The sequence below is a fragment of the Carcharhinus amblyrhynchos genome, chromosome 5 (assembly GCF_965287045.1).
Source record: "Carcharhinus amblyrhynchos chromosome 5, sCarAmb.v2.hapA, whole genome shotgun sequence".
Taxonomy (NCBI): domain Eukaryota; kingdom Metazoa; phylum Chordata; class Chondrichthyes; order Carcharhiniformes; family Carcharhinidae; genus Carcharhinus; species Carcharhinus amblyrhynchos.
This window is the reverse complement of record NC_137328.1, coordinates 98,071,199-98,098,745: the sequence shown is the minus strand read 5'-3', so window position 1 is coordinate 98,098,745 and position 27,547 is coordinate 98,071,199. Positions and strand designations below refer to the sequence as shown.

General features: G+C 43.4%; 3 protein-coding genes across 10 annotated transcripts in view; 2 read left to right on the top strand and 1 right to left on the bottom strand.

The window, feature by feature from the left end:
* The window catches only part of LOC145343219 (soluble lamin-associated protein of 75 kDa-like), a 93,112-nt gene extending 84,979 nt beyond the window's left edge, over positions 1 to 8,133 (top strand). For 7 of the 8 annotated variants that reach the window (XM_080189280.1, XM_080189279.1, XM_080189281.1 and 4 more), the window contains one exon: positions 2,727 to 4,233. In XM_080189280.1, coding sequence (XP_080045406.1) covers positions 2,727 to 2,762 — 36 coding nt within the window. In that variant the 3' untranslated portion in view covers positions 2,763 to 4,233. Of the gene's footprint in view, positions 1 to 2,726; positions 4,234 to 7,843 lie in introns of those variants that run through there. The other variant, XR_013886691.1, reaches the window with a different exon arrangement.
* Positions 5,649 to 26,911, bottom strand: LOC145343220 (ribosome biogenesis protein NSA2 homolog). The gene is made up of 7 exons (XM_080189286.1): positions 26,757 to 26,911; positions 25,987 to 26,174; positions 14,316 to 14,466; positions 11,947 to 12,126; positions 9,330 to 9,441; positions 7,721 to 7,801; positions 5,649 to 5,896 (listed from the first exon to the last, which is right to left on the bottom strand). The coding sequence occupies exons 1-7, from the start codon at positions 26,757 to 26,759 to the stop codon at positions 5,829 to 5,831; spliced, it is 783 nt and encodes a 260-aa protein (XP_080045412.1). The 5' UTR covers positions 26,760 to 26,911; the 3' UTR covers positions 5,649 to 5,828.
* Positions 26,912 to 27,005: 94 nt separating this feature from the next.
* Positions 27,006 to 27,547, top strand: part of gfm2 (GTP dependent ribosome recycling factor mitochondrial 2) — a 41,962-nt gene continuing 41,420 nt past the window's right edge. The window contains exon 1 of the mRNA XM_080189277.1: positions 27,006 to 27,189. The gene's annotated coding sequence lies outside the window, so the exon portion shown is untranslated. The remainder of the gene's footprint in view (positions 27,190 to 27,547) is intronic.

Sequence of the window (27,547 nt, the reverse complement as noted above, 5' to 3'; positions counted from 1 at the left end):
TGACGATGAAACCATTGTTATAAAAACCTGTCTGTTTCATTAATGTCCTTTTGAGAAAGGAAATCTTACCCCATCTGGCCTACTTGTGACTCCTGACCCACAACAATGTGGTTAGATTTTAAAATGCCCTTTGAATGGCCTAATAAGCCATTTGGGTCAGTTTGGGATGGGAAATAAATGCTGGCAAAACCAGCAACATCCACATTGTATAAATTTAAAAAAAATTGAAGCCAATATTTTTAATCCCTATGATAAACTCCATTCCCTTGTCATTGACTCTATCCTTTTCCTCTGCAACTGTCTGAGGTTGTACCAGACTGTTCACAACCTATTGGACCCTAAGATGAGCTTCTACACCAGATGTGTATCTACACCATCTCTAAGTATATTTTCTACTGTTATGGTGCCTGACTCCAAGCCTGCTCTTGCTCATCTACTAAAACTCTCATCCATGACTTTGTTACCTCTAAGCTTGACAATTCCATTGTGCTCTTCGCTTATTTACCATGTTCTACCCTCAGTAAAGTTGAGGTTAATTAAAACTTGCATATGACCTTCAGAGTCCTCCCCAGTCCTATCCTCTCTGCTGTTTATACTTACCCAATTCTTCAGCAGCTGATTTTGATTGCTTTACTAGTGACAGAAACAGAAAATAACAGCTGGAGGAGGCCATTCAGCCCTTTGAGCCTGCTCAGCCATTCAGTATGATCATGGCTAATCCTCAATCTTGATGACATACTCCTGCTCTCTCCTCATACTCCAAGGCACCTTTAGTTTCTACAAATCTATTCACTTGCATCTTTCTGCGGTAGAGAATTCCACTGGCTCAACCCCCTCCGAATTAAGAAATTTCTCCCCATCTCAGTCCTAAATGGACTAAGAACATAAGAAATAGGAGCAGGAGTAGGCCATCCAGCCCTTCGAGCCTGCCCCGCCATTCAATAAGATCATGGCTGATCTGTTGTGGCTCAGTTCCACATTCCCGCCCTCTCCCCATAACCCTTAATCCCCTCTCTTATCAAAAACCCATCAACCTGCGTCTTAAAAATATTTAGCGAGGTAGCCTCCACCACTTCAACGGGCAGAGAATTCCAGAGATTCACCACCCTTTGAGTGAAGAAGTTCCTCCTCAACTCCGTTCTAAACCGCTCCCCCCCCCTTTATCTTGAGGCTGTGCCCCCTAGTCCTACTATCCTTTCTGAGCGGGAAGAGTCTCTCCACCTCTATCCTATCCATCCCATTCATCATCTTATACATCTCAATGAGATCTCCCCTCATTCTTCTAAACTCTAACGAGTACAAGCCTAGTTTATTCAGCCTCTCCTCATAGCTCAACCCCCTCAACTCCGGCATCAGCCTAGTAAACCTCCTCTGCACTCCCTCCAAGGCTAAAATATCCTTGCGTAAGTACAGCGCCCAAAACTGCACACAGTACTCCAGCTGCGGCCTCACCAATGCCCTATACAGCCGCAGCAAGACCTCCCTACTTTTATATTCAATCCCCCTCGCTGTGAAGGCCAGCATCCCATTCGCCTTCCTGACCACCTGCTGCACCTGCAAGCTGGGTTTTTGCGACTCATGCACAAGGACCCCGAGGTCCCTCTGCACCGTCGCCTACTGCAGTTTTTCGCCACGTAAGTAATAACCCTTCCTACCATTATTCCTACCAAAGTGGACCACCTTGCACTTGCCAACATTAAATTCCATTTGCCAGTTCCTGGTCCATTCGCCCAGCCTATCTAGATCCTTCTGCAGACTCTCCACACCCTCCGCACAATTTGCCGTTCCACCAATCTTGGTGTCATCAGCAAATTTCGACACCCTACACTCGGTTCCCTCCTCCAGATCATCTATATAAATGGTAAATAGCTGAGGCCCCAGCACCGACCCCTGGGGCACTCCACTAGTCACCAGTATCTTGAGATTGTTCTAGGCTTCCCAGCCAGGGGAAACATCACCCCTACATCCAGTCTGTCCAGCTGTGTCTAGAATTGCATACGTTTCAATGAGATCCCCTTTCATTCTTCTAAACTCTAGTGAATGTGCCAAGTCAATCCATTATTTCTTCATATGCCAATCCTGGCATGCCAGGAATTGGTCTGGTGAACCTTCACTGTATTCTCTCCATAACAAATATATCCTTTCTTAGAGCTGTGCCTTTAAGTTGCCAAAACTGTAAGTTTTGGAATTCCTTCATTGAAACTCTCGGGCTTTCTCTCATTCCTTCTTTAAACTTGGTGACCAAGCATTGTCATCTGTCTGCAAGATATCCTTACTGTGTCTGGGAGTGAGATTTTGCTTTGTAATGCTCCTATGAAGTGCCTGATAATTGTTGGATGTATACACAAGGTTCCATCAAATTCTCAGCAGAGAAGCGCAAGAGGTTCTGCAGAAGTTTCTAGCATAAAACTCCAGCCTCCTAATAAGATTCAACACTGGTCAATCACTAATATTCAATATAATTGTCCTAGAGACATAGGAGCATGAGAACCAAGCCTCAGCTTCTCATACAGCAGGTAAAATTGCAATAATTAGAATTTCCTGCAGCAATTTGTCCAGATTTTCCACTTCTTAAAAGGGGCACTTGGTATAAAACAGATTTTTCATGCCTCCCTGTAATTGCAGATTCAGAAAATCTGTCATGAGTAACCATGCAACAACCTGCAAACCATTTCCAGGATGATCTATTCATGGGTTTAATTATGGCTTATTTTGTCTCCTTGTAGGTCCGCCATTATCGGGCATCCACCAGAACACGATGAAAGGAATTCATTTATCAGCTTTGAAAATCTTTTAATGCATTTTCTGTTACTGAGGTGAGAAGTTGGTGGCTGTTGGAGGAAAAAAGCCAAACTAAAATCTCTGCTAATGGACCAAGGGACTAAAACGTGATAAAGAGTTTGGGGTAGAGTTTCTGCTATGTTTACCCAAAATAATGCAAATGTTTGATGACTTTCAAATATAACTTAGATCCAACTTGGATTGAGATTCCATCATGCTGGAAGCTGGTCCCATATTAGCCAGGTCCTCCGACCACTTTAATCAAAATGCCAAGTTTTCTGATAACTGCACCTGTGTGTGTGTCATAATTGAGCTTGTTTGCAGGCAATTGATGAGGTTCTTAATTTTAAGCTTTTTTGGAGCAAGGCCAATGAATTTTTTAAAAATTAAAATAAAACTGACTACACCAGTGAAACAAGTAAAAAGGTTCTGCTTGGTTTGTATTCTGTTGTTTAAAAATCAGGGTTCTCGCAGGTGGTGAGATAGTCATATGCTAAAAATGCTTGTTTCATAATAAATGGATTTAATAAAACCACTCAATTACTTGCATTTAAGAATATTTAAGTGCTTAAAACCACCCAAACGTGCTGGAAGGTTTTACACTCTGATATTCAGATAAAGGATTGGAACTTGAGAGCAAAAAATTCAATTCAGAAAACTAGCACTTTTCCCTGATCATTGATTGGAACCAAAGCAGAAACTCTACCCTCTTTCTTTTTTTAAAAAAACAGACCTATGTACAACGTACCCTCTTTTTAATTTCACATTTTAAATTTTCCTTTTTTTTAGTTCAAGAAACCTGCACTTTTAAAGTTCTTTTATATAGTAGGCACCTTGCTCTCAATTGTGCTTCAAATCAATATCTCCTTAAATGTAATCAGGAACAGGGCGAGAGTCCTTGGGTGGAAAGAGTGTGGACCATCCAAACTGTACCACAGGATTGTGTAGCTAACTTCTTCCTTTATCCATTCTTCCTGCAGCTAACATGGGCACATTCTCACCTGCAATTGCACTGAGCAACCTAAGCCACACCTGCAAATTCATGTGAAAAAAAAGCCAAAGTTGACATTTTAATCTTCCTCCCAAACAGGTAGAGGGACCAGCTCATTTTCGCACTTGAGAATTTTTGTACTCTAGTTCACTGTGCCAAATCTATGCAAGCTAATTCTACTACTGAAGCACTGTAGTGGAACTCCAACTAATACATCACAAACTGACAATTTGAAATGCTTTAACTTGGCATGTCAAGCTAGTAGCTAGTCTCCTTTTTTTAAAAAAGACATCACAGATGCTTTATACCCTGCAAATTAAATGCATTAGTTATAAGCTCAGAAATACTTCCACCCACTTCCAATTACATACGGTCAAGGAAATCAATTCTTGTATCTCAAAATAATTCTGTACAATAAAGCAATTAATCTTTGATTTTAAATAAAATGTGCATCTGTTTATCACAAAGTCTATGGATTGGTAGGTATTGATGTGATTGGCGCAACTTGTGGGCCGAAGGGCCTGTTTGTGCTGTAGTGTTCTATGTTCTACGTAAGTTATTGACTGTTTTGGAAAACATTTCCAGGCTCCATAATGTTGGTTTTGTGAACCAAGTCTCTGCCTTCCTTCAAATGGTGATATAGGATATTTAGACCATCAAAACAAGCAGATTCAGTTTGAAGACTTACCAGACAGACGATGGGGCGAATCTTAAATGGCAGAGTGTTGTTTCCTGAGAGAAAGACGCTGGTTTTCCCTCCAGATCTTATAACAGTCAAAGATGAAGGGGGCTCAATATACTGGCAAAATCTGGCTGCTGAGATCAGGGCACCCTGAACAAGAACAGACCACCTTCCCAGCACAGAGGTCACAGGGACATCCCCTTCCCTCTCAGCATCCCCTGCTCCCAGTTCACAACCAAATTTGAATGAATCCCACCCTCCCTCTTCCTGGAGGCTTCCACTGGGATCCACCTGTTGGCACAGGTTGGCATTGCCAGGTTGGTATGGATATGCCAACTTGAGTGCCTGTCGTGCCAGGACATTGCCAGGCCACTGCTTGGCCATGCCTTTACACCACGCAACAGGTTCATATCTAGGTGAACCTGTTGTAAATGGCAGCAGCATGTCGTTATGCTGCACTTGCTGAATATCCAGAGGGAGCAAGTTCTGGAGAGGATGCTAATGACGTGCTACTGTATTGAGTTTCCTGGGGTCCTGTAGCATGTTTCATGCTCTCTGTCAGTAAGGGGGCTGGAAGATTGGAACTTGACAACTCATTGGCACGAATTTTTTTCCGAGTCGTGCTGGATTTTGAGCATGTGCTGCCATTCCTGTGGACAAAGTGCTGGCTCAACATCACCCCCCACCCCCTTATTATTACTACAGTTTCAGTCTGTATTCAAGTACTGAACTGGGCTTCTGAGAATCCATAGAATGCCCACAATGCAGCAGACCATTTGGCCCATCATGTCTACACCAACTGTCTGACAGAGCATCTTACCCAGACACACCTATCTCCACAACCCCACATAATTACTCTGCCAGTCCCCCTAATGTACACATCTTTGGACACCAAGGGTAAATAGGAATTCTACCCAACCTGCACATCTTTGGACTGTGGGAAGAAACCACAGCACCTGGAGGAAACCCATGCAGACACAGGGGAAACATGCAGATTCCACCGTCACCCAAGTCTGGATTTGAAACTGGGTCCTTGGTGCTGAGAGGCAGCAGTGCTAACCACTGCTGAATTTATAACTCCTTTTAATAACAGTGGAAGCTCATCACCAGTATTCAGGACAAGTATACCACACTGGCAATTTGCTGATATTTGTTAAATGCACATAAATCATAAAATCCAGAATTTACAGAAAATGATTGAAAGATGGTTCTTTATTCTCTCTCAACTTCCATCATTTTAAGCCGATTCATAAATAACAAAAATACAGATGTACAAAATGCTGTTTATTTTTGTGGATCTTGCATCAGACATCAAATATAGTCAGGTCCCCAAGTCCGTTTAACATCCACGTCATAGTTCCATGCTCTGGTGATTTAAACTAGCAAAACTGCATTAATGCAGCCATCATTTTCTGGGTTATTTGTTACTTGTGCATATTTACCTGAAAAGAGAAAATGCATTAGTTCTAAAAGATGCACACAGTGCTTTAGTTAAATATATATTGCACAGTAAGTGGTTTAAATTACAAAACACACAAGTTGTTTTTGTATCTGTGACGCACACGATTCATGAGCAAAATGCCAATCCCCCTGAAGTTATTACAGACTCCTATATCCATTGTCATTGTACTGTAATAAATTTGGAACTATTTATTAAAATGCAATGTAACAACATTAATATCCCCATTAGCCAAGCAGAGTGCCAACTGTTTGAAATGCAGCATGTGGGCAGTGGCAATTATATTGGCAGCCCATGTTGCTGGCAGGTGATTATGGTATTAGACACAAGGAGAGCAATTAATATAAAGAAAACGAGTCACATACAATTAATGTGGAAGCAGTCTAATACAAGATGGAACTACAACCCATCATGCTGCGCTTATGGGACCAATGCACAACTGAGTTACAAAAAGTCAATCCCAATACGCAGTGTACCAGGAATACAAGTTCCTATTGATGGTGGAACAGTAGTGTGTACCTCTTGGAGGAAAGAAGAGAAATGAGCCCTATTTTGAAGTTTCCAAATAGGCTAACAACACAACTGTACCCTCATAAGAAACCTAAAGATGGCATTGGAGAGAAAGCTGTCAGGGAATTATTCCCCAGGTTTTAGAAGGCTCAGAATTTAATGTTGCTGTCATAAAGACCCACTTCCTTTGTTTCCTATTTCACAAATAAATACAGCACTTAAAAAGTTGTGGTCATGTCTGTGAACATTGTGACTTTTAAGTGAAACAGAATGACTTGTGGATTCCCATAGAAATCAAAAGTAAAGGCAGAGTTAGGTTTCTTCAGACATTTCTTGCCCAGAATAAAAAGTGTACAAGTTGAAATAATGCATTCTACATGTACAGTAATATGCATTCCTACCTGGCTTAAGTCGCAAAATAAATCGCACAACAGAACAGAAATACCATAGACATTGAAATTTGATAACATTAAATCACCCAAACTAGCCCCAAATAGCACAGCTTCTGTGTCTCACCCACAGCACTTTTAAAACTCAGCTTAACTTTTCTCTTTTCCTACTCTTGTCCTCTCTCTGCTCCTTTCCCACCCTCTTCTTTCTATCTGCACAGCCTAGATCACTTTTCTGGGGGAGACACAGAGAGAGGGATGCAGATGTGGTGTCCATAGAAGCTGTTCATCAACCTGATCAGTGGCCATCAGATTCTCATCTCTGCCCTGCACTCAGAATCTTAGGCCTTGCTCTCACCGCAGTCTGGGCCTCCAGTGGCATGTCTGGCATCAAAACACAGCAGTGGCTAACCCAGTGTTAGTGCAAGAGGTGGGGCCAGAGTGCAGACTATGTAAAATCAAACATGGTGGCATAGATGGGATAAAAGTCCTAAAGAGTAAACAACCTTAAAAGCAAAATGACAAAGTGGAGCAACTTGTGAGGATTTACTGTAACCTTTCATATTTGAGATCAAGTTAATTGGGAAGTGTGGACAAAGAAGAAGGAGAAAGAAAAATGCCACCATATTGTTCAGCACAAAAAGCAGTCGTCTTTTTCAAGTGAACAATCAATGAGCAGATGAAGTCCAAGGAATTAGAGACAATTTGTATAATTTACAAAATATTTGTTGCTTCACAATAGTGAAGTTTAATTGGGTGAAACTATGCAACAGAGAAAAACCATCTGCAAAGATAGAAATTACAAAATTCCTAATCCCGGTATGCTGCATTTTAACAATGGTACCAAAAAACTTCATGTTTACTCCAATATTAAGGTCCCAAGTAGAAAATATTTGTTTAGAACTTACCCCAGACAACTTTGCCTCCTTGTGTGACTAAGCCAAGCTCACTTACATTCACTTCAATGACAGTTCCTTTAGTAATAACCCCTACAGGGAAACACAAATGTTGACAATCTCTTAACATTCCAGAGAAACAGATGAAACATCCATGGAACTACCAGCCTTGCTACCAACCACCTGAAATTGAAGACTGAACATGCGTGATTGCTTTGAGAAATGTCTTATACATTGTTATACTATAGACACAACAGTAAAGTTGCTTTTAGACTTTGATCTTCTTGAGGACTCAAGATTGGAATTAAGATGCTTGTTTCTGTTCTAATTCCAAAATGTGGATTTTCTTTCCCGATTGTTATGTAGGCCTTAACTGAATATTCAATTAAAATAATAGCTGAATGTGAATAAAATATGCAAACATATTTTTGAAAATTATTTTTGTATTAGAAGTCAATTTATGCACTGAATATGAACAGATGTGGAACTTACAGATAGATTTTGTTACAATTCAAGGTCATAAAACAAAGTGTTTTATGAAGTCCGCCTGGATTGTACGTTTTGTATTTCAAATTTCGCTAGGATAAGCATATCCATCACTTCAGGTCTGATTCAAATGTCCCACTAGTGAGCTTTAATCAAAGTTTATTTAAGAATATAGCTACCATACATAGAAAGAAATTAAACCTTAACAAAGATACCTAAAATGAACCAAACAGAACACTTTCCACAGGTTCAGCACAAAGTGCAAATGTTCATGTGCTGCTAGAATTTAGTCCTCTGATAGGGAGGGAGGCAGATAGGGAGGGAGGGAGGCTGGCTAACAACAAACAGCAGATTTTCCAAATGAAGGCCAGGAACCTTGCTTCCAGCTAACAGCAGAATTTCCAAAATCAAGAGAGAGAGAGAGAGAGAGAAATACTGCTTTGCAGTTTGATGTCACCTCTTTCTAAACCAAAACTGCTGCCTGCAGCCAAACAGAAAATGAAATCTTAAATTTACTAGGATGACAAAAAACTGTCCAAAACACATGACCTGCTACCAGTCTTCCTCCTAACAATGCAAGGTCATAAAGCAATGGTCAGAAGGTGCTTGAAGCCCATAGTAAAAGTAAACAAAACTCCATTTAAGCCACTGAAGTCACAATAAAAGAAATTCTCCAGACATCCCAGCAACACTGAAATCAAAAAGGCCTTTCAACTGCAGAGAACATGATTTAAAAAACTCAAAGTACACCAATGTCACAATCTTTACACAAGGAATAAAGGATCCAATTTAATTCAACATCCTAATTATTGAACAATTTGAAATACAAATTATTTAAAAAAAAAGTTTATAATAAAAGCTATTCAAACCATTCTTCATTAGAATTAGAAACCGTTAAAAACAATTTGAACAACAGTTAACCCAAGGAACTGCCTGCAATGAGCATTTGGGACCATTCCCTTTAGGATTTTAACCCTACTCATTAGCAATTCTGCTCACACAACTATTATTGTCACCACAGAATGATTGCAAACAGATTTAGAAGATAAGGAACTTCAAGAAAGAAATCAGACTGTATCATTCTTGCTGCAATTAAGTTACGGGACAAAGTCTATACATTACTTTATTTGCTTACCTAATGTTGTATATAAAGGTGACGATGGGTTTTTCTTAACACCAAGTATAGGTAAACAGAAGGTGGCCTTGAGCTCTGGGTGAGTTACATGAGCCTTCTTAAAACGCAAACCCTGTACAACAATAATTACAATCAGATTATCCTTTCTTTTACAGAAGGGATCACAAACAAGAAATTGCATTCTAATGCTTTATTTTAACTGATTAAACTGTTTTCAACTGATGGGATAAACAGCAAAACTCAACAATTATTTACCATTGCATATTAACAATAAGTACAGAAATAGGTCATTTGGCTAATTCTTCATTGGAACATATGATTACTAATGCATCCAGCTACCACTTCATTTTTGTTATTGCCTCCACTACCCCAACTGGAAGAAATGCTTTTGATGTGTTTCAAACTTGCTTTTTACCAGTTTGTGAAATACCCCCATTTCTGCAAGTGTGTTTGAAATATTGTATGGGATTAATTTTTTTAAAATTCTATTTGACATCTTGTATCAAGGTATAAACTTGTGAACTTTTTCTCCCCCCAAACTTTCTTTACATTAGGCTTGCTGATACTAGGTATCAGCCTTGTCTCCTCTCCCTACACAAGTTCCAGGCTTTGTATGGTTCTACTATACCTCATGGTTGGTGCTAAAAACACTATTCAAAAGTGAGGACTTCTCAAAAGTGAGAACTGGAGTACTGTGTGCAGTTTTGGTCGCCGCACTTACGCAAGGATATTTTGGCCTTGGAGGGAGTGCAGAGGACGTTCACTAGGCTGATACCAGAGTTGAGGGGGTTGAGCTATAAGGAGAGGCTGAATAAACCAGGCTTGTACTCATTAGAGTTTAGAAGGATGAGGGGAAATCTCATTGAGACGTACAAGATAATGAATGGGATGGATAGGATAGAGGTGGAGAGGCTGTTCCCGCTCAGAAAGGACAGTAGGACTAGAGGGCACAGCCTCAAGTTAAGCGGGGGGGGGGCAGTTTAGAACGGAGTTGAGGAGGAACTTCTTCACTCAAAGGGTGGTGAATCTCTGCCCGTTGAAGTGGTGGAGGCTGCCTCGCTAAATATATTTAAGACGTGGGTAGATAGGTTTTCGATAAGCAAGGGGATTAAGGGTTATGGGGAGAAGGCGGGAAAGTGGAACTGAGCCACGACAGATCAGCCATGATCTTATTGAATGGCGGGGAAGGCTCGAAGGGCTAGATGGCCTACTCCTGCTCCTATTTCTTATGTTCTTAATGTTCTTATGAGAACAGTCTAGAAATCAATACAATGCTAACATTACAAAGTGACAATCTAGTCTTGCTGTGTAATTTGTTTCTTTAATTGCTGCCTGCAATGCTTGGATATGATCTATTTAACTCCCATATCTTCTTCCAAGCTTCCCCTCCTTCTTTGATCAAAACAACTGAGTCCCAGTTTTCTTCTAGCATTTGGACCTTCCACAACTGAACTGAAGTAGCACTTTTGTAGCTTCTTCAGATTGTACCATCTCCCCGACTGTAGAACCATCTGCACACCTGACCACATTTTTGCAGACCAGAAACAACAGGGACCGTGATCCAATGCTAGAGGCTGTCCACTTAGTGAATTCCTGCAACCCAACATCACTAATTAGTAACCGCATTTAATCAGGGGAACAGATTGCCGAGTTAAACTAGATTGTCAAATTGAAGTCTGGAGATCACGATGGCAACGTCGTATTGAGTTCTAGTCAAACTGCACATTTTAAGCTTGGGCTGATCTTTACCATCAGCCACTGATTTCTCTCTTCCAGTCACTTCCCTATCCATGTCCAAATTTTACCCCAACTATCAGCTTGTGCAGTTCACTTTCATGTGGAATTAGGAGAACTAATTTCCTGGGTTTATCTTAAAATCATTTCTATTGAAAATAATCCTACAGGCTTGTTTCCTATTAATTAATTCAGATTTTAGATGCCTGCATGTTCCAAGTCTATATCAAATTGGTTGAGTCTATCAATATTGCTTTCCTATTTTTTCCGGAGTACTGTTTTGTTTCGATCTGGTAGTTTAATGCAAACTTCTAAAATTACTTTTCTTCCTTTTGATTTGTTACACGTATTAGTATAGCGAAAAGTAATGTTTTTTGTGGGGTACACAAAGCATACCGTACATAGAGGAGAGTGTAGAACGTAGTGTTACGGTCGTAGCTAGGGTGTAGTGAAAGATCAACTTAATGCAAGGTAGGTCCATTCAAAAGTCTGATGGCAGCAGGGAAGAAGCTGTTTTTGAGTCAGATGGTATGCATCCTCAGACTTTTGTATCTCTTTCCCGAACGGAGATGGTGGAAGAGTGTATGTCCAGGATGCGTGGGGTCCTTAATTATGCTGGCCGCTTTTCTGAGGTAGTATTTGCATCAAGTATTCCCTGCCAGGTAGTCTCAATGGAAAATAAATCCCGTACCAATCTCCCAAGAGCCCCTGAAAGAATTACTTCACGTTATGTCCTAATTAGCTTGTCCTTCTTCAGTGCTCTGAATCTTTATTAATTCTTCATACTCATTCTTATTAAAACCTTAACTGAATCTACTTGTATAATTTGTACAAAGTTGAAATGTGCAATAACCTTCTCTTCCAACCAGGTTTTTTAACTCACCATCGGTCTGATGAATCTTTCATACTTAGGAGGTTTCCTAGTGAATCCATCTCCGACAAAACAAACTTTAGTAACCATTCTCTTCCAAGCTTTCTTCTTCCGTTTACCTGTGCGGATAACTTTCAGGACTTCAGTTTCTCCTTGGGCACGGACTTTTGGCAAAGGTACTTCCCATTTACCCTACCAAAGAATAATTTACATAAGGATTATGAATCATCGAGACAAGTTGTACTTACACAGCAATTTTAACGTCCTAAAGTACTTCACAGTAGCGTTATAAAACACACGAGACCAAACTAAATAAGGAAATATTTGGTTTGGTTTAAAACTAAAGTTTAGTCAAAGAGGTGGATTTTAAGGAGGGTCTTAAATGAGGAAGAAACAGAAAAGGTATAGGAAGGGAATTCCAAAGCTTGAAAGCTTGGTCAACCAAGATGGAACAATTGGGAATGCAGATATCTGGGAGGGTTGTCAGAGCTCAGAGATAGGGAAGGATAAGGGGTTTGAAAACAAAGTTGAGAATTTTAAAATAAAACACTGTTCAATTGGGAGCCAATGTAGAACAACAAACACATTGGTGATGATAACTGCAAGTTAAGACACAGGCAGCAGAGTTTTGAATAACCTCCAGTTTATAAAGGATAGAATGGGAGAGATCAGCCAGGAGTGTATTGGAACAGTTGAAGCTAGAGGAAACAAAGTCAGGAATGAGAGTTTCAGCAGCAAATAAGCTGAGACTGGGCAAAGTCAGGCAATGTTACAGAGGTGGAAATAGGCACCCTTCGTGCTGGCAGGAATAGAAGGTCAGAAGCTTATTTCAGGGTCAAGTGTGACACCAAGGTTGCAAACTGACTGACTTAATCTCAGACTCTTGTTGAGGAGGGATGGAGTCAGTAGCTAGGGATTGAGGATGAAAACAACAGCTTCAGTCTTCTCAATACTTAACTGGAGGAATTTTTGCTCATCCAGCACTGGAAGTTGGATAAACACTGTGATAATTTTGCAAGAATGGGGGAGTTAGAGAGCTGATGGTGAGGTAGACCAGGATGTCATCAGTGTTCTTGCGAAAACTAACACTATGCCTTTGGATGATATTGCCAAGGGCAGCATGTAGATGCGAAATAGGAAGGACCAGGATAGATACTTGGGGACATCAGAAGGAACGATGTGGAAACAGGAAAAGTGATAGATAAGAATGGAATCATGCAATGGCAATTTCACCCAGCTGGATAATGGAGAGACTTTGGAAGAGGAGGAGTGGTCAACCATATCAAAGGCTGCAGACAGATCAAGGAGGAAAAGAAGGGAAAGTTTAACTTTGTCACAGTTACATAGGATTTCACTTGTGACTTTGTTACCGTGGTAAGAGCAGAAAACTGATTGGAGAGATTTAAGAATGGAGTTCTGGGAAATGGGAATCAGTTTGGAAGATGACAACATATTCATGGACTTTGGGTGATAGTTGTGTGGGCAGTGGTGTCAAGTTGGAGACAGGGCTGATGACAGGAGATTTAAAGGAGCGAGGGACAATACCTGAAGAAAGAACCAATTACAACATCAGCTGACATGGGAACCATGAAGGGATATTGGATGATCAGCAATTTAGCGGGAATAGGATTGAGGGATCAGGAAGTGGATCACAAGAGAATTAGAGGCTATTATCCTTCGAAAGGGACTCCCTGCCTTCTTCTTGTGATGAAATACTATAAGAATTATAAATAATACTGCAGCACCCTTGATTTGTGGCACCACGATGTGGGTGACAGCACACATATCTTTAAATCCAGCTGTACACAAACTGGTCCCAGTGGTAAGGCAGGTATGTGTTTTACTGAGGGGAAACAAAAATAATTTATTTTTAAAAAGCATCTTTCACAATCTAAAGACAACACAAAGATATTTTTTGAAGCATATTCACTGGCTTATCATGGGAAAGGTAGCAACCAATGTGCAGAGCAAGGCCCCACAAACATCACGGAGAAAAACAAGCAGATGATTTACTTTAGCAGTGTTGACTGGAGGAATAAATGTTGGCCAGGACACTGACTTTCCCTTCCTCTTCTACAAATAGAACCTTAAGATATTTTGTATCTATCAGAAAGGGTAAAAAGGACCCTGTCCAAAAAGGTGGCCTGACACACAGTAACACTACCTTGCTACTGCACGAAGAAGTGTTAGCTTATACATTCAAAGCCTGTAGTGGGATTTTACTTATCACCATGAAGAGGTGCGAATGATTGTAATGAGCCAAAGCTGAAAGCTCAAAACAAATATTTCCCTCAAACATCTGTACAAACAGATACGCCCAAGAAACCGAGACCTGCAGATTCAACATCTAGAGTCAACGATATACAAGATGCTTCACTTACAGCTTTCTCTTTTCTCTTTTGTTTGATCATGTTGGACAGGACTTTGGCACGGGATTGGCCTTCTCTGTCAAGTAGATAGGCTGGTATGGCTCCTTCTGGTGTCTTCTCATCATTCTTCTGTTTTGTTTTTCTTTGTTCGTGCATTTTGAGACTGTGGAGATGAAATAAATAAATTCCTGTGAAATCACGAGTGATACTTAAAAAAATATATTTCTTGTTGCTTTTGGAGGTTAATGCTTCTGTGTAATACTTCCTCCAAGGGACTCCTTAATCAAAACCCGCATGTTAATCCCAAAAGAAAGTTGAATTTATTCAACATTCAAGGTGAGTTTAAACATAGGGAGCAAAACCAGTTGAGCATGACGACAAGAATGGTGCATGTAATACACAATAATACTTCTTTAAAAACATAATTTAGATCATAGAACCCTACAGTGCAGAAAGAGGCCCTTCAGCCCATCAAATCTGCACCAAACACAATCCCACCCAGGCCCTAACCCCATATCCCCACAAATTATACCCACTAATCCCTCTAATTTACGCATTCCTGGACACTAAGGAGCAATTTCTTATCATGGCCAATCAACCTAATCCACACATCTTTGGACCGTGGGAGGAAACCGGAGTACCTGGAGGAAACCCATGCAGACACAAGGAGAATGTGCAAACTCCACAGACAGTGACCTGAGCCGGGAATTGAACCCAGGACCCTGGAGCTGTGAAGCAGCAGTGCGAACCACTGAGCTACTGTGCCGCCCAAAGGTGTGCACGTTAGGTTGACTGGCCATGCTAAGAAATTGCCCCTCAGTGTCCAGGAACGCGTAGGTTAGAGGGATTAGTGGGTATAATATGTACGGATATGGGGGTAGGGCCTGGGTGGGATTGTGTTCGGTGCAGACCCGATGGGCCAAAGGGCCTCTTTCTGCACTGTAGGTTTCTATGATTCTATGATAATGAGGGCTAGGCCTTAAAGAATTACAGAACTAGACAGGACTCATGTATTACTCCTGTCCTTGCTGATTAGTTCCAAATTCCCAACTTCTCCAATTTAAAATTCCTATCCTTAAATGACTTTGTCTCACTCCATCTCTAATCTTCTCCAGCCAAACAACAACCCTCCAATTATGTTTCTCTTGCACCTTCTCTGGTTCCACCATGCTTGGCACCCCTTAGCCCCAGCACTGGTGGTCGTGCCTTTGCTCAAATTAGGCTCCACCTTATCCAATTTCCCCCAGAAGGCCGTTCGCATCACCATCTATCTCTGCTCTCGAAAGACCTTGTTATAACCCCTCTCCTTCGCTAAGCTTTGACTATCCTTCCCCAATAGCTCAGTTGGCTCAGCATCTTTTCTTTACTTATTCCATTATTAAATAAATTTAAGGTGGAGATAGATAGATTTTAGTCTCAGGGACTTGAGAAATATGGGGAACGTGTGCAAAAGTGGAGTTGAAGCCCAAGATCAACTGAGGGAGGAATGCTAGTCAGAGCACCAGGAAAATTCAGTCTTTCAAATAGTAAAAATATTTTTTCACATTCACCACAGCAGACAGTCAGCAACTGGGTGTAATGTTCAGATCCAAAGAGGGACCATATTGGATTGGAAATGTTAACCCTATTTCTGTCCGCAGATGCTGTCAGACATAGGTGAGCTAATGTCACTAGATTAGCAATTCAAAGATCCAGGCTAATGCCCTGAGGACATGGGTTCATATCCCACCACAGCAGCTGGTGGAATTTGAATTCAAATTCAAATTAATATATCTGGAATATAAAGTCAGTCTCAGTAATGGTAACTTTTGGTAATGGCGATCGCTGTAAAACCTCAACTGGTTCCCTAATGTCCTCCAAGAAAGGAATTCTGCCATCCTTACCCGGTGATTTGGGAATGTCACCATATTAAAGTTCCTCTTCAAGCCACACACTACGCTGACTTGGAACTAAATCATTGTTCAGTGTTGCTGGGTCAAAGTCCTGGAACTCCATTTCTAACAGCACTGTGGGTACACCTATACCAGACAGACAGCACTCATTCAAAACAGTAGCTCACCACCACCATCTCAAAGGTAATTAGGGGTTGGCAGTAAATGTTGCAGAGATACTACAGGTTCTGCTGAGGTTTTCCAGCATTTTGTTTCAATTGCAAATCTCTTAGCACTCACAGAATTTTGTTTTTTTCTAAAAATTTATGCTTCATGAATTTCCAAAGAAGTTTTCTATTCCTACACTATCATTCGTTTCAACCCAAGTACAGGAAGCCACCCTTCAACTTCTCTCCTCCACTGTGCAGCTCAGGAGAACTGTCCTCACTTAAAGTTTAGTTTATTTTCTGAGTCACAAGTAGGCGTACATTACACTGCAATAAAATTACTGTGACAATCCCCCAGCAGCAACACTCCGACAGCTGTTCAGATACACCGAGGGAGAATTTAGCACAATCAACACATCTAGAAGAAAATTACGGCACAGGAACAAACCCTTCGGCTCTCCAAGCCTGCACTGACCATGCTGCCCGACTTAACTAAAGCCCCTACTCTTCCAGGGACCATATAAAGAACAAAGAACAAAAACAGCCCGGGAAACAGGCACTTCGGCCCAACGAGCCCGCGCCGCCATCTCAACACCACCAGTCCCCCTCTCCACTCATGACCCTTGTCTAATGTTTTATGGCCATCCACGTTGAGGGAAACTAATTTAGGGACAATTTATTACTGCCAATCAGCCTAACAGCACATCTTTGGGGTGTGGGAGGAAACCGGAGCACCTGGAGAAAACCCACGCAAGCACAGGGAGAATGCGCAAACTCCCACAGACACTGGCCCAAATCCATGTGTCTGCACAGCAATCAGTGATAGTCACTGAGCTGTCGTCTTGCTCAGTATCTGGTCCAGTTTAGGCACACACTAACGACATGAAGCACTAGGCCAATCTCGAACAACCAAGAGCAGCCCAAGTACGACCCATCGCATGTATGCCCCTCGTTGGACACAAGGCGGACCGACTTAAAACCTGTGAAATGAAAAGAAAAAAAAACATTATTATTGTACCATATCCATTTACCTTACCAGGGACGCCCCAATGCTAATGACCCTTATTTAAAACAATCTCCTATATCCACCCATCTCCAACCCACTCATGTGCCTAAGTTACTCTTAAATGACTCTAGCGTGTTTGCCTCCACCACCTTACTTGGCAGAGCATTCCATAACCCAATTACCCTCTGTGTGAAAAACCTCCCTCTAATATCTGTGTTATACCTCTCCCCCCTCACCTTAAGTCCATGGCCCCTTGTCCAATGTGTCTCTATCATAGGAGATAGCTTACCTCTGTTTACTCTATCTATACCGTTCATAATCTTATCTACCTCTATTAGATCCCCCCTCAGTCGCCGTCTTTCAAGGGAAAAGAGCCCCAATTTCTTCAATCTTTCCTCATACCCCAGTCCTTCCATACCAGGCAACATCCTGGTAAACCTCCTCTGCACTCTCTCCAGTCTCCACGTCCTTCCGGTAGTAAGGCGACCAGAACTGGACGCGGTACTCTAAATGCGGCCTAACCAACGTTCTGTACAACTGCAACATTAGACTCCAGCTCTTATATTCTCTCCCCCTTCCTATAAAGGCTAACATACCATAGGCTTTCTTCACCACACTCTCCACTTGTACTGCCACCTTCAAAGACTTGTGCACTTGCACCCCCAGGTCTCGCTGCGATTCTATACTCCTTACGGGCTTACCCTTTATCATATAAACTCCCCCCTACGTTATTCCGGCCAAAATGCATCACCTCACATTTATCCGGATTAAACTCCATTTGCCATGTATCTGCCCAATCAACCAGCCTATCAATATCCCGTTGTATTGCCAGACACTGCTCCTCACTGCCCACCAATCCAGCCATCTTGGTGTCATCAGCAAATTTGCTGATCACACCACCTACTCCCTCTTCCAAATCATTTATATACACTACAAAGAGAAGAGGTCCTAGTACTGAGCCCTGCGGCACACCACGAGTGACAGACCTCCAGCTAGAAAAGGACCCCTCCACTACTACTCTCTGACTCCTCTTTGCAAGCCAGTTCTCTACCCATCTCGATACCTGGCCATGTATCCCATGAGCTTTAATCTTCTCTACCAACCTACCATGAGGGACTTTGTCAAACGCCTTACTGAAATCCATATAGACAACATCAACGGCTCGTCCTTCGGCGACCATTTTTGTCACCTCCTCAAAGAATCTACCAGATTTGTAAGGCAAGACTTCCCCTTTACAAAGCCATGCTGCGTATCCTTAATCAAATCACAACGCTCTAAGTGCTCATACATCCTATCCCTAAGAATCCTCTCCATCAACTTGCCTACCACTGACGTTAAACTCACCGGCCTATAGTTACCCGGGCTATCCCTCCTACCCTTTTTAAACAACGGTGCCACGTTTGCTATCCTCCTGTCCTCTGGGACCGCACCTGTGTCCAAAGAAGAGACAAAGATTTGCGTCAGAGGCCCAGCAATCTCATCCCTCGCCTCCCTAAGCAGCCTAGGATAAATGCCATCGGGCCCCGGAGATTTATCGGTTTTAATGCTACCTAAAAGCCTAACACTTCTTCCCTCGTAGTCGATAGATCTTTTAATTGGTCTACCGCTCCCTCGATGACCGTACCAGACATCAAGCCCCTCTCCTTCGTGAATACTGACGCAAAGTATTCATTCAGGATCTCCCCCATTCCCTCTAAGCACAATTCCCTCGTCTGTCCCTGAGGGGACCGATTTTACCCCTAGCCACCCTTTTGATCTTAAGATAGGAGTAAAAGGCCTTTGGATTCTCCTTAATCCTACCTGCCAAAGCCATCTCATGCCCCCTCTTTGCTCTCCTAACTCCCCTTTTGAGATCCCTCCTACTCTCTCTGTATTCCTCCAACGCTCTCTCCGTTCCCAGCTGCTTAGACCTGACATACGCCTCTTGTTTCTTCCTAACCAGGTCTTCTATATCTCTAGTAATCCACGGCTCTCTAATCCTACCTTTCCCATCCTTCCTCCTAACCGGCACATGCCTTCCCTGCACCCATTGCAGTTTTCCCTTGAAAGACTCCCACATGCCTAACGTGGTCTTGCCTTCCAATAGCCTATCCCAGTCTGTATCCCTAAGCTCCTGCCTAATTCGGCTGTATCTAGCCTTCTCCCAATTTAGCACCCTCCCCTTAGGACAGCTCTTATCTTTTTCCATTCGTATCCTAAAGTAGACGGAGTTGTGGTCACTATTAGCCACATGTTCACCTACTGCAACCTCAGCCACCTGACCCGGCTCATTGCCCAGAACTAAATCCAGCATAGCCCCCTCTCTAGTTGGGCTATCTACATACTGTTGCAAGGATCCTTCCAATACACATCTTCCGAATTCCTCCCCGTCCGACCCCCCAGCTCTAGGCACCTTCCAATCCACCCCAGGGAGATTAAAATCTCCCACCACAACAACCCTGTTCTTCCTACACTTGTCCAAAATGTCCCTACATATACCCTCTTCCACTGCCCGCGGGCTGTCGGGTGGCCTATAGTACTCTCCTAGCATAGTAACGGCCCCCTTCCTATTCCTCAACTCCACTCACAGAGACTCAATTCCCAACCCCCCCCATGTTATCCTCCCTCTGCACTGCCGTGATCTGCTCCCTAACTAAGAGCGCCACTCCCCCTCCTCTTTTCAACCCTCCCCTATCACACCTAAAACACTTATACCCTGGAATATTTAGCTGCCAGTCCTGCCTCTCCTTTAACCATGTCTCTGTCACTGCCACCACATCTAAATTCCTCGCGAACATCAAGGCTCTAAGTTCATCCGTCTTACCCGTCACACTCCTCACATTAAAACAAATGCACTGAAGACCCTCAGGCCCACTCGGATCCTCCTTCTCCTGGGAGATTTTCCTATCATCTAGATTTACCCTGACCTCCAACTCACTCGCAGTGCCTGAGCTGTCTCTCTCCTCCCCACCTCCCTCCACATTAGTTTAAACCCTGCCGAAACACTCCAGCCAACCTCCCAGCTAAAATATGTGTACCCTTCCCATTTAAATGTTCCCTATCCCTCTTACACAAGTGTCCTTCCTTCGCAAAGACTTCCCAATGGTCTACAAAACTAAAACCCTCTGTCCTGCACCAATCCCTCAGCCACACATTCAGCTGCAGGATCTCATTATTTTTATCCCTGCTATTACTGGGCACTGGCAGCAGCCCAGAGATCACCACCCTGGAGGCCCTGCACTTCAGCCTGGCTCCCAACTCCCTGAACTGCCTACGTATTTCCTCCCTACTCTTCCTTCCTACGTCCTTCTCACCTACGCGTATAATTACATCCGCCTGGGTTCCTTGGCCCTTCAAGATTCCCTCTCCGACACATCCTGTACCCCCGCTCCAGGGAGGCAGACTACCATCCAGGAGTCCCGCTTTTGCCCGCAGAACCGCCCATCAATTCCTCTAACCCCCCCACCACTATCTCACATCCAGCCCCCTTCCTTCCCTCTGAGGCATTCCGGTCTTCCCCTCGTGCCCTTTCCACCTCAGTTGGCGCCTTACCCCTGATATCTTGAGACTACCCCGGGGTAGCCTTTGAAACATTACTCCTCTTCTTTTTCCCCTTCCTAACTGTAATCCACCCATCCCCCCTCCTAGGCTCTGGGATCCCCTCCTGAACGTGGTTCCTATTCATTAGCGCCTCATTTTCCCTAACTAAAAATAAATCCTCCAGCCTCAACTCCAGTTGCCTAACCCGGGCCCTCAAACGCTGCGACTCCAGACATTTGGTGCAGATGTGGACTCTCCAGAGATGCTGTGTCTCCAGGAACTCCCACATATTGCACCTTACACAGCTGACATGCCTCCCCATGGACCCTGCCATTTATTTGACCACCCTTAAACTTATGGACACAGTTAGAAAAATTTGATCAGTATCTCACCTTGCCTAAGCCTGCTCTCGCCTAAGCCCTGTGAGCCAAAGCCCTTGCAGCACTCACTCAGCACCCGCCTCACTCCGCTGCCTGCTCCCGACGCTGCCCGCTGTCTACTGAGGCCTTCTTTTTGTACTCCCGCGCTCCCTTCCCAACTGCCCTTGCGCCTAGGACCCGCTACGGAAAGCACAAAATGCAAAAAAACCCGCGAACCAGCAATGCAATTGAAAAAATCAGTACACTCGCAGTTTAGACTCACCAGCCACCAGTACACTGCTCCGGAGAACAACGAGCAATATCTCTCTATTCCCATCCTACTCATGTATTTGTCAATATGCCCATTAAAAGTCATTACCATATCCACTTCCACTACCTCCCCCGGCAACGAGTTCCAGGCACCCACTGCTCTGTGTAAAAAACCTGCCTCATACATTTCCTTTAAACTTTGCCCCTCGCACCTTAAACCTGTGCCCTCTAGTAATGGACTCTTCCACCCTGAGAGAAAGCTTCTGACTATCCACTATGTCCATGCCTCTCATAATCTTGTAGACTTCTATCAGGTCACCCCTCAATCTCCATCACTCCAGTGAGAACAAACCACAGCTAATGCTCTCCATACCAGGCAACATCCTGGTAAATCTTTTCTGTACCCTTTCCAAAGCTCCATATCCTTCAGGTAGTGTGGTGACCAGAATTAAACACTATATTCCAAGTGCAGCCTAACTAAAGTTCTAAAAACCTGCAACATGGCTTGCCAATTTTTAAACTCAATGCCTTGGCCGATGAAGGCAAGCATGCTGTACGTCTTCTTGACTACTTTTTCCACCTGCATTGCCACTTTCCGTGACCTGTGTATTTGTACACCCAGATCCCTTTGCCTATCAATACTCTTAAGAATTCTGCCACTTACCATATATTTCCTATCTGTATCAGACCTTCCAAAATACATTACCTCACATTTGTCCAGATTAAACTCCATTTGCCATCTCTCCGCCCGAGTCTCCAACTGATCTGTATTCTACTGCATCCTCTGACGGTCCTCATCGCTATCCACAAATCCACCAATCTTACTAATCAATCCAGTTACATTTACATTCCAGAGCAATTTCCTCCCTTGCCTCTCAGTATTCTGGGGTATATCCCATTAGGCTCTGGGGCATTTGTCTACCACAATGTTTCTCAAGAACCCCAATACCACCTCCTTTTTGATCTCAACATGGCTCAAACTATCTACACGTCCTTTCCCAGGCTCAAACTACCTACACATCCTTTCCCAGGCTCACCATCCACCAAGTCCTTCTCTTGGTGCATACTGACACAAAGTACTCATTTAATGCCTCGCTCATTTCCTCTGGCTCCATGCATAGATTCCCTCCCTTGTCCTTGAGTGGACCAACCCTCTCCCTGGCTATCATCTTGCTCTTTACATATGTATTAAAAGCCTTGGGATTTTCCTTAATCCTGCTGGCCAATGCTTTTTCGTGACCTCTTTTAACCCTCTTTATTTCTTGCTTAAGTTTCTTTCCACTTTCCTTGTACTCCGCACTCACTTCGTGTGTTCCCAGCCTCCCAGCTTTGACAAATGCTTCCTTTTCCTCTTTGACTAGGCTCACAATATTTCTTGTTATCCAAGGTTACCAAAACTTGCCACACTTATCCTTCATCCTTACAGGAATGTGCCGGTCCCAAGTGTGCCATCCTGAATCCCTTTCAACTTGCACCTGAAAGCCTCCTTTGATTTGTCTTCAAACATCTGCCCCCAATCTACAACAATATTAGACAGGAACTGAAGAACGTAATTAGCCTTCCCCCAATTTACCACCCCCTTACGCAAGGATATTTTGGCCTTGGAGGGAGTGCAGAGGAGGTTTACTAGGCTGATGCTGGAGTTGAGGGGGTTGAGCTATGAGGAGAGGCTGAATAAACTAGGCTTGTACTCGTTAGAGTTTAGAAGAATGAGGGGAGATCTCATTGAGACGTATAAGATGATGAATGGGATGGATAGGATAGAGGTGGAGAGACTCTTCCCGCTCAGAAAGGATAATAGGACTAGGGGGCACAGCCTCAAGATAAAGGGGGGGTGGTTTAGAACAGAGTTGAGGAGGAACTTCTTCACTCAAAGGGTGGTGAATCTCTGGAATTCTCTGCCCGTTGAAGTGGTGGAGGCTGCCTCGCTAAATATTTTTAAGACGCGGGTTGATGGGTTTTTGATAAGAGAGGGGATTAAGGGTTATGGGGAGAGGGCAGGAATGTGGAACTGAGCCACGACAGATCAGCCATGATCTTATTGAATGGCGGGGCAGGCTCGAAGGGCTAGATGGCCTACTCCTGCTCCTATTTCTTATGTTCTTAACTTGAATACATTTATCTTTACCCATTCATACCATAAAGCTTACTGAATTGTGACCACTGTTCCCAAACTGCTCCCCTACTGAAACATCGACCACCTGGCCGGGCTCATTCGCCAATATCAGGTCCCAGTATGGTCCCTTTCTTAGTTGGACTATCTACATACTATTTCAAGAAGCCCTCCTGGATGCTCCTTACAAACTCTGTCCTAGCCACCCCCTAGCACTAAGTAAGTCCAGTCAATATACAGTAAGTTAAAATCTCCCACCACAACAACCCTGTTACTTTTACAGCTTGCCAAAATCTGCCTACAAATCTGTTCCTCTATCTCGTGCTGGCAGTTGGGTGGCCTATAGTAAACACCATTGTGACTACACCTTTCCTATTTCTGAGCTCTACCCATATTGTTTCGCAGTATGAACCCTCCATGGTGTCCTCCCAGAGTACAGCTGCTATATTCTCCCTAACCAGTAGTGCAATTCCCCCACCCCTTTTACATCCCCCTCTATGAAACATCTGTATCCTGAAATGTTAAGCTGCCAATCCTGTCCTTGCCTTAGCACCGATCTAACCAGCATGTCTTTCAGAACGTGGGAGAAACCAGAGCACTTGGAGGAAACCCATACAAACATGGAGAGAATGTGAAGACTCCGTAGACAGACAGACAGTGACTCAAGCTGGGAATTGAACCCAGGTCCCTGGCATTGTGAAGCAGCAATGCAAACCACTGTGCCACATTTGTGGTTTTCATCTTATTTCATTGTAACGAGAGCACTTCCAGCCTCTTTCCTCTCTTGGAGACTCCATCTCCATTTGCTAATGTCCCTTCTGCAGATACAGGAACAGCTTCCAGATTGATCCTGTCAAGATCCAAAATGACCTTTTCCACACATCTCCTGATCTCCCTGCTGTCTGTTTTGATTAGATTGTTCAAAAACAAGAGCAGGAATAAACCATATGGAGTGTTCAGCCTATTCTGGCATCAGCTGTGGCCATAGATGATCTTTGCCTACTCCCAATATCTTTTGATTCACTGAGGCACCAAACACCTATCTATCTCAGTCTTAAACGTATCCAATGATGGAGTAGCCACAACTTTCTGGGGTAGAGAATCCCAAAGATTCAGAACTCAGTGAAGAGATTCCTCATCTCAGTCCCAAATGACTCAGTAACTGCACCCCGTGTCCTAGATCCCCTAGCCAAGAAAACAACCTCAGTTAAAAAGCAAATTACTGCGGATGCTGGAATCTGAAACAAAAACAGAAGATACTGGAAAATCTCAGCAGGCCTGACTGCACCTGTGGAGAGAAAATAAAGCTAACCTTTTGAGTCCGATGATGCTTGGGGAAAACATGCAAACTCCAGACAGTGGAGTTCACCTAAGGCTGGAATTGAACCCAGATACTGTGAGGCAGCAGTGCTAACCACTGTACCACCAGAAAAAGAAATCTTCTAGAGCCAATGGACCATAGGTAACAGGGAAAGAAAAACAACAATCTGCACCCAGAGCAGATTTGATACTAATTTTGCATGACTCAAGTCATTTACACCTGTAACCTTTCCCACTTAGAATCTCAGAATCCCTATAGTACAAAGGGAGGTCATTTGGCCCATTGAGTCTGTACCCCTCCCCCCCACCTCCTCATAACCCCACACGTTTACCTTACTAATCCCCCTGACATTGGGGTCAATTTAGCCTGGCTAGTCAATCTTACCCGCACATCTTCAGACTGGAGGAGGAAATCAGAGCATCCGTAGACACGGAGAAAGTGCAAACTTCACACAGACAGTGACCCAAGCCGGGATTTGAACCTGGATTCCTGGCCACTGTGCCGGCAATGAATACTTCTCCCGAATAGTCACAGATCTGAAACATTAACACCATTTGTCTTCCTACACAGATGCTGCCAAACCTGCTGAGCTTTTTCCAGGATTTTCTTGTACTATTACCTCTTACAACCTTGGTGTGCTATTCAACCTGCACACATTTTGTTCATAAAAATTCATTTATCAAAATGAATGTGATTTTACACTATTATTTTAATACACATGATTCACAATGTGCACATTGACAAAGTTTGCGATCCTATCCCTTCAAAAGAAAGCAAAGATTTGTTTAAAACAACATTGTATTTTGGAAAATATCAATCAGTAGCATTTACTTCACTCCTATTTTCTCAAATATGACTAGTCTACTGTGGGTACATGACTACATCATAAAATTTCTATGGAGAATAATGCAGACAGTAAATTTAAGCAAATTCCACAGCATTATTTTAAATCCATTACCTCAACTAGATTGGAAAAAAGGAAGCTAGGTATTAAAATGTCCAAAGCACACATTCAGGTGATGAGTTGGTGAGCAGGTAGTTGAAGAGTGATACTTACGTCTTCTTCATCTGTATTTTTTCTGAATGGCGCTGTTTGTGGTACAATTTGGCCTTAAGACCAATCATCTTCCTGGCTTTGTGAGCACGCTCATGCGGCTCACGGCTCTCCTTCTTCCTTTTCTTTTCATGGTAGTCCAGGCGATAGCCATATCGCTTACGGTGTAACTCGATGTGTTCGTTCTGAGGCTGTTTTCAATTGGAAGGAACATATTTATTGTACATGCACAAAACCCTGCAGCCTGCTACTTCACAAAAAATATTTGTATAATTGGAAATTTCAATAAGCAGATGCCAATTTTCTGCGCATATCCATAATAAATGCTGACCTTGCAAGAGATGGGACTCCAGGGCAGCGGTTGGAGGGAAAAAGGAGGAAAGTGGCAGGGTGGGGAGCGAGACCGTTACAAATTTATTTATCAGTGTCACAAGTAGGCTTACGTTGACACCGCAATGAAGTTACTATGAAAATCTCCTAGTCACCACACTCTGGCGCTTGTTCGGGTACACTGACGGAGAACTTAGCACAGCCAGCGCACCCTAACCGGCACGTCTTTCAGACTATGGGAGGAAAGCCACACAGACATGGGGAGAACGTACAAACTCCGCACAGACAGGGACCCAGGCCGGGAATTGAACCCGGGTCCCTGGCGCCGTGAAGCAGCAGTGCTAACCACTGTGCCACCGCCCGGTGTGCGTCCCCCGCTGCGCCGACAGCGCGTGTTTATCGCTCACATTCTCCCCGCTCCCGGATCTCAGTCTCTCACTCACCATCTTGCTGCTCTCAGTCTGGCTCTAACGCCGCCGCTGAACCGCTCCTCCCGGCTGGATCCCGCTCTCTCTCTCTGTCTCTCTCTCGGTAACACGGGATAATCCTCAGGGACGCACGCACTCCGCCGCCATCTTACTCGAAGAGGAAACCAAAGAGCGGCGAACTGAGCCAAGAGGCAACTGAAAAAAAAATAACAAGGAGGCGCAAAAGGAGGCAAGAGGTGACCAAGTGGGAGGACCGTACACAGCGGGTGTTCATCCTGCAGGAAGGGTCATCCTGGAGCGACGCTGACTTTCTCCAGTGTCCTTTGTTAATTATCTCTGGTGAAATCCATGAACGGAATTTATCTTTTGCTCTGGAATGGGATGTTTTGAATGGGAAGAATGGCAGCGATGTGAGGGGGTTGATGAGAGGGGGAGCTTGTTAGTTCAGGTAAGGATCAGATTCGGGAACATTGGGAGTTGGATCGAGGGTTCTGGAAATATTAGAGATGATACTAAAGACCAGTCTCAATAAAAGCCCCATAATCTACATTCCAGCATACTAAAGGAGGTAGTCATGAAAATAGTGGATGCGTTGTTTATCATCTACAAAATTCTGTAGGTTCGGGAGCAGTCCCGGCAGGTTGGAGGGTGGCAAATGTAACCCCGCTACTTAAAAAAGGAGGGTGGGAGAAAAAAGGACAGTTAGCCTAACATCAGTAGTAGGGAAATAGCTGGAGTCCATTATAAAGGATGCAATATCAGGATACTTAGAAAATATCAGTGGGATTAAACAAAGTCAACAGGAA

Coding starts and splice junctions, on each gene's coding strand:
- LOC145343220 (XM_080189286.1), bottom strand. Junction 9,442..11,946: donor AAAGATTCATCAGACCGATG/GTGAGTTAAAAA, acceptor ATTGTTGTACAG/GGTTTGCGTTTTAAGAAGGC. Junction 5,897..7,720: donor AGGAGGCAAAGTTGTCTGGG/GTAAGTTCTAAA, acceptor TTCTCTTTTCAG/GTAAATATGCACAAGTAACA.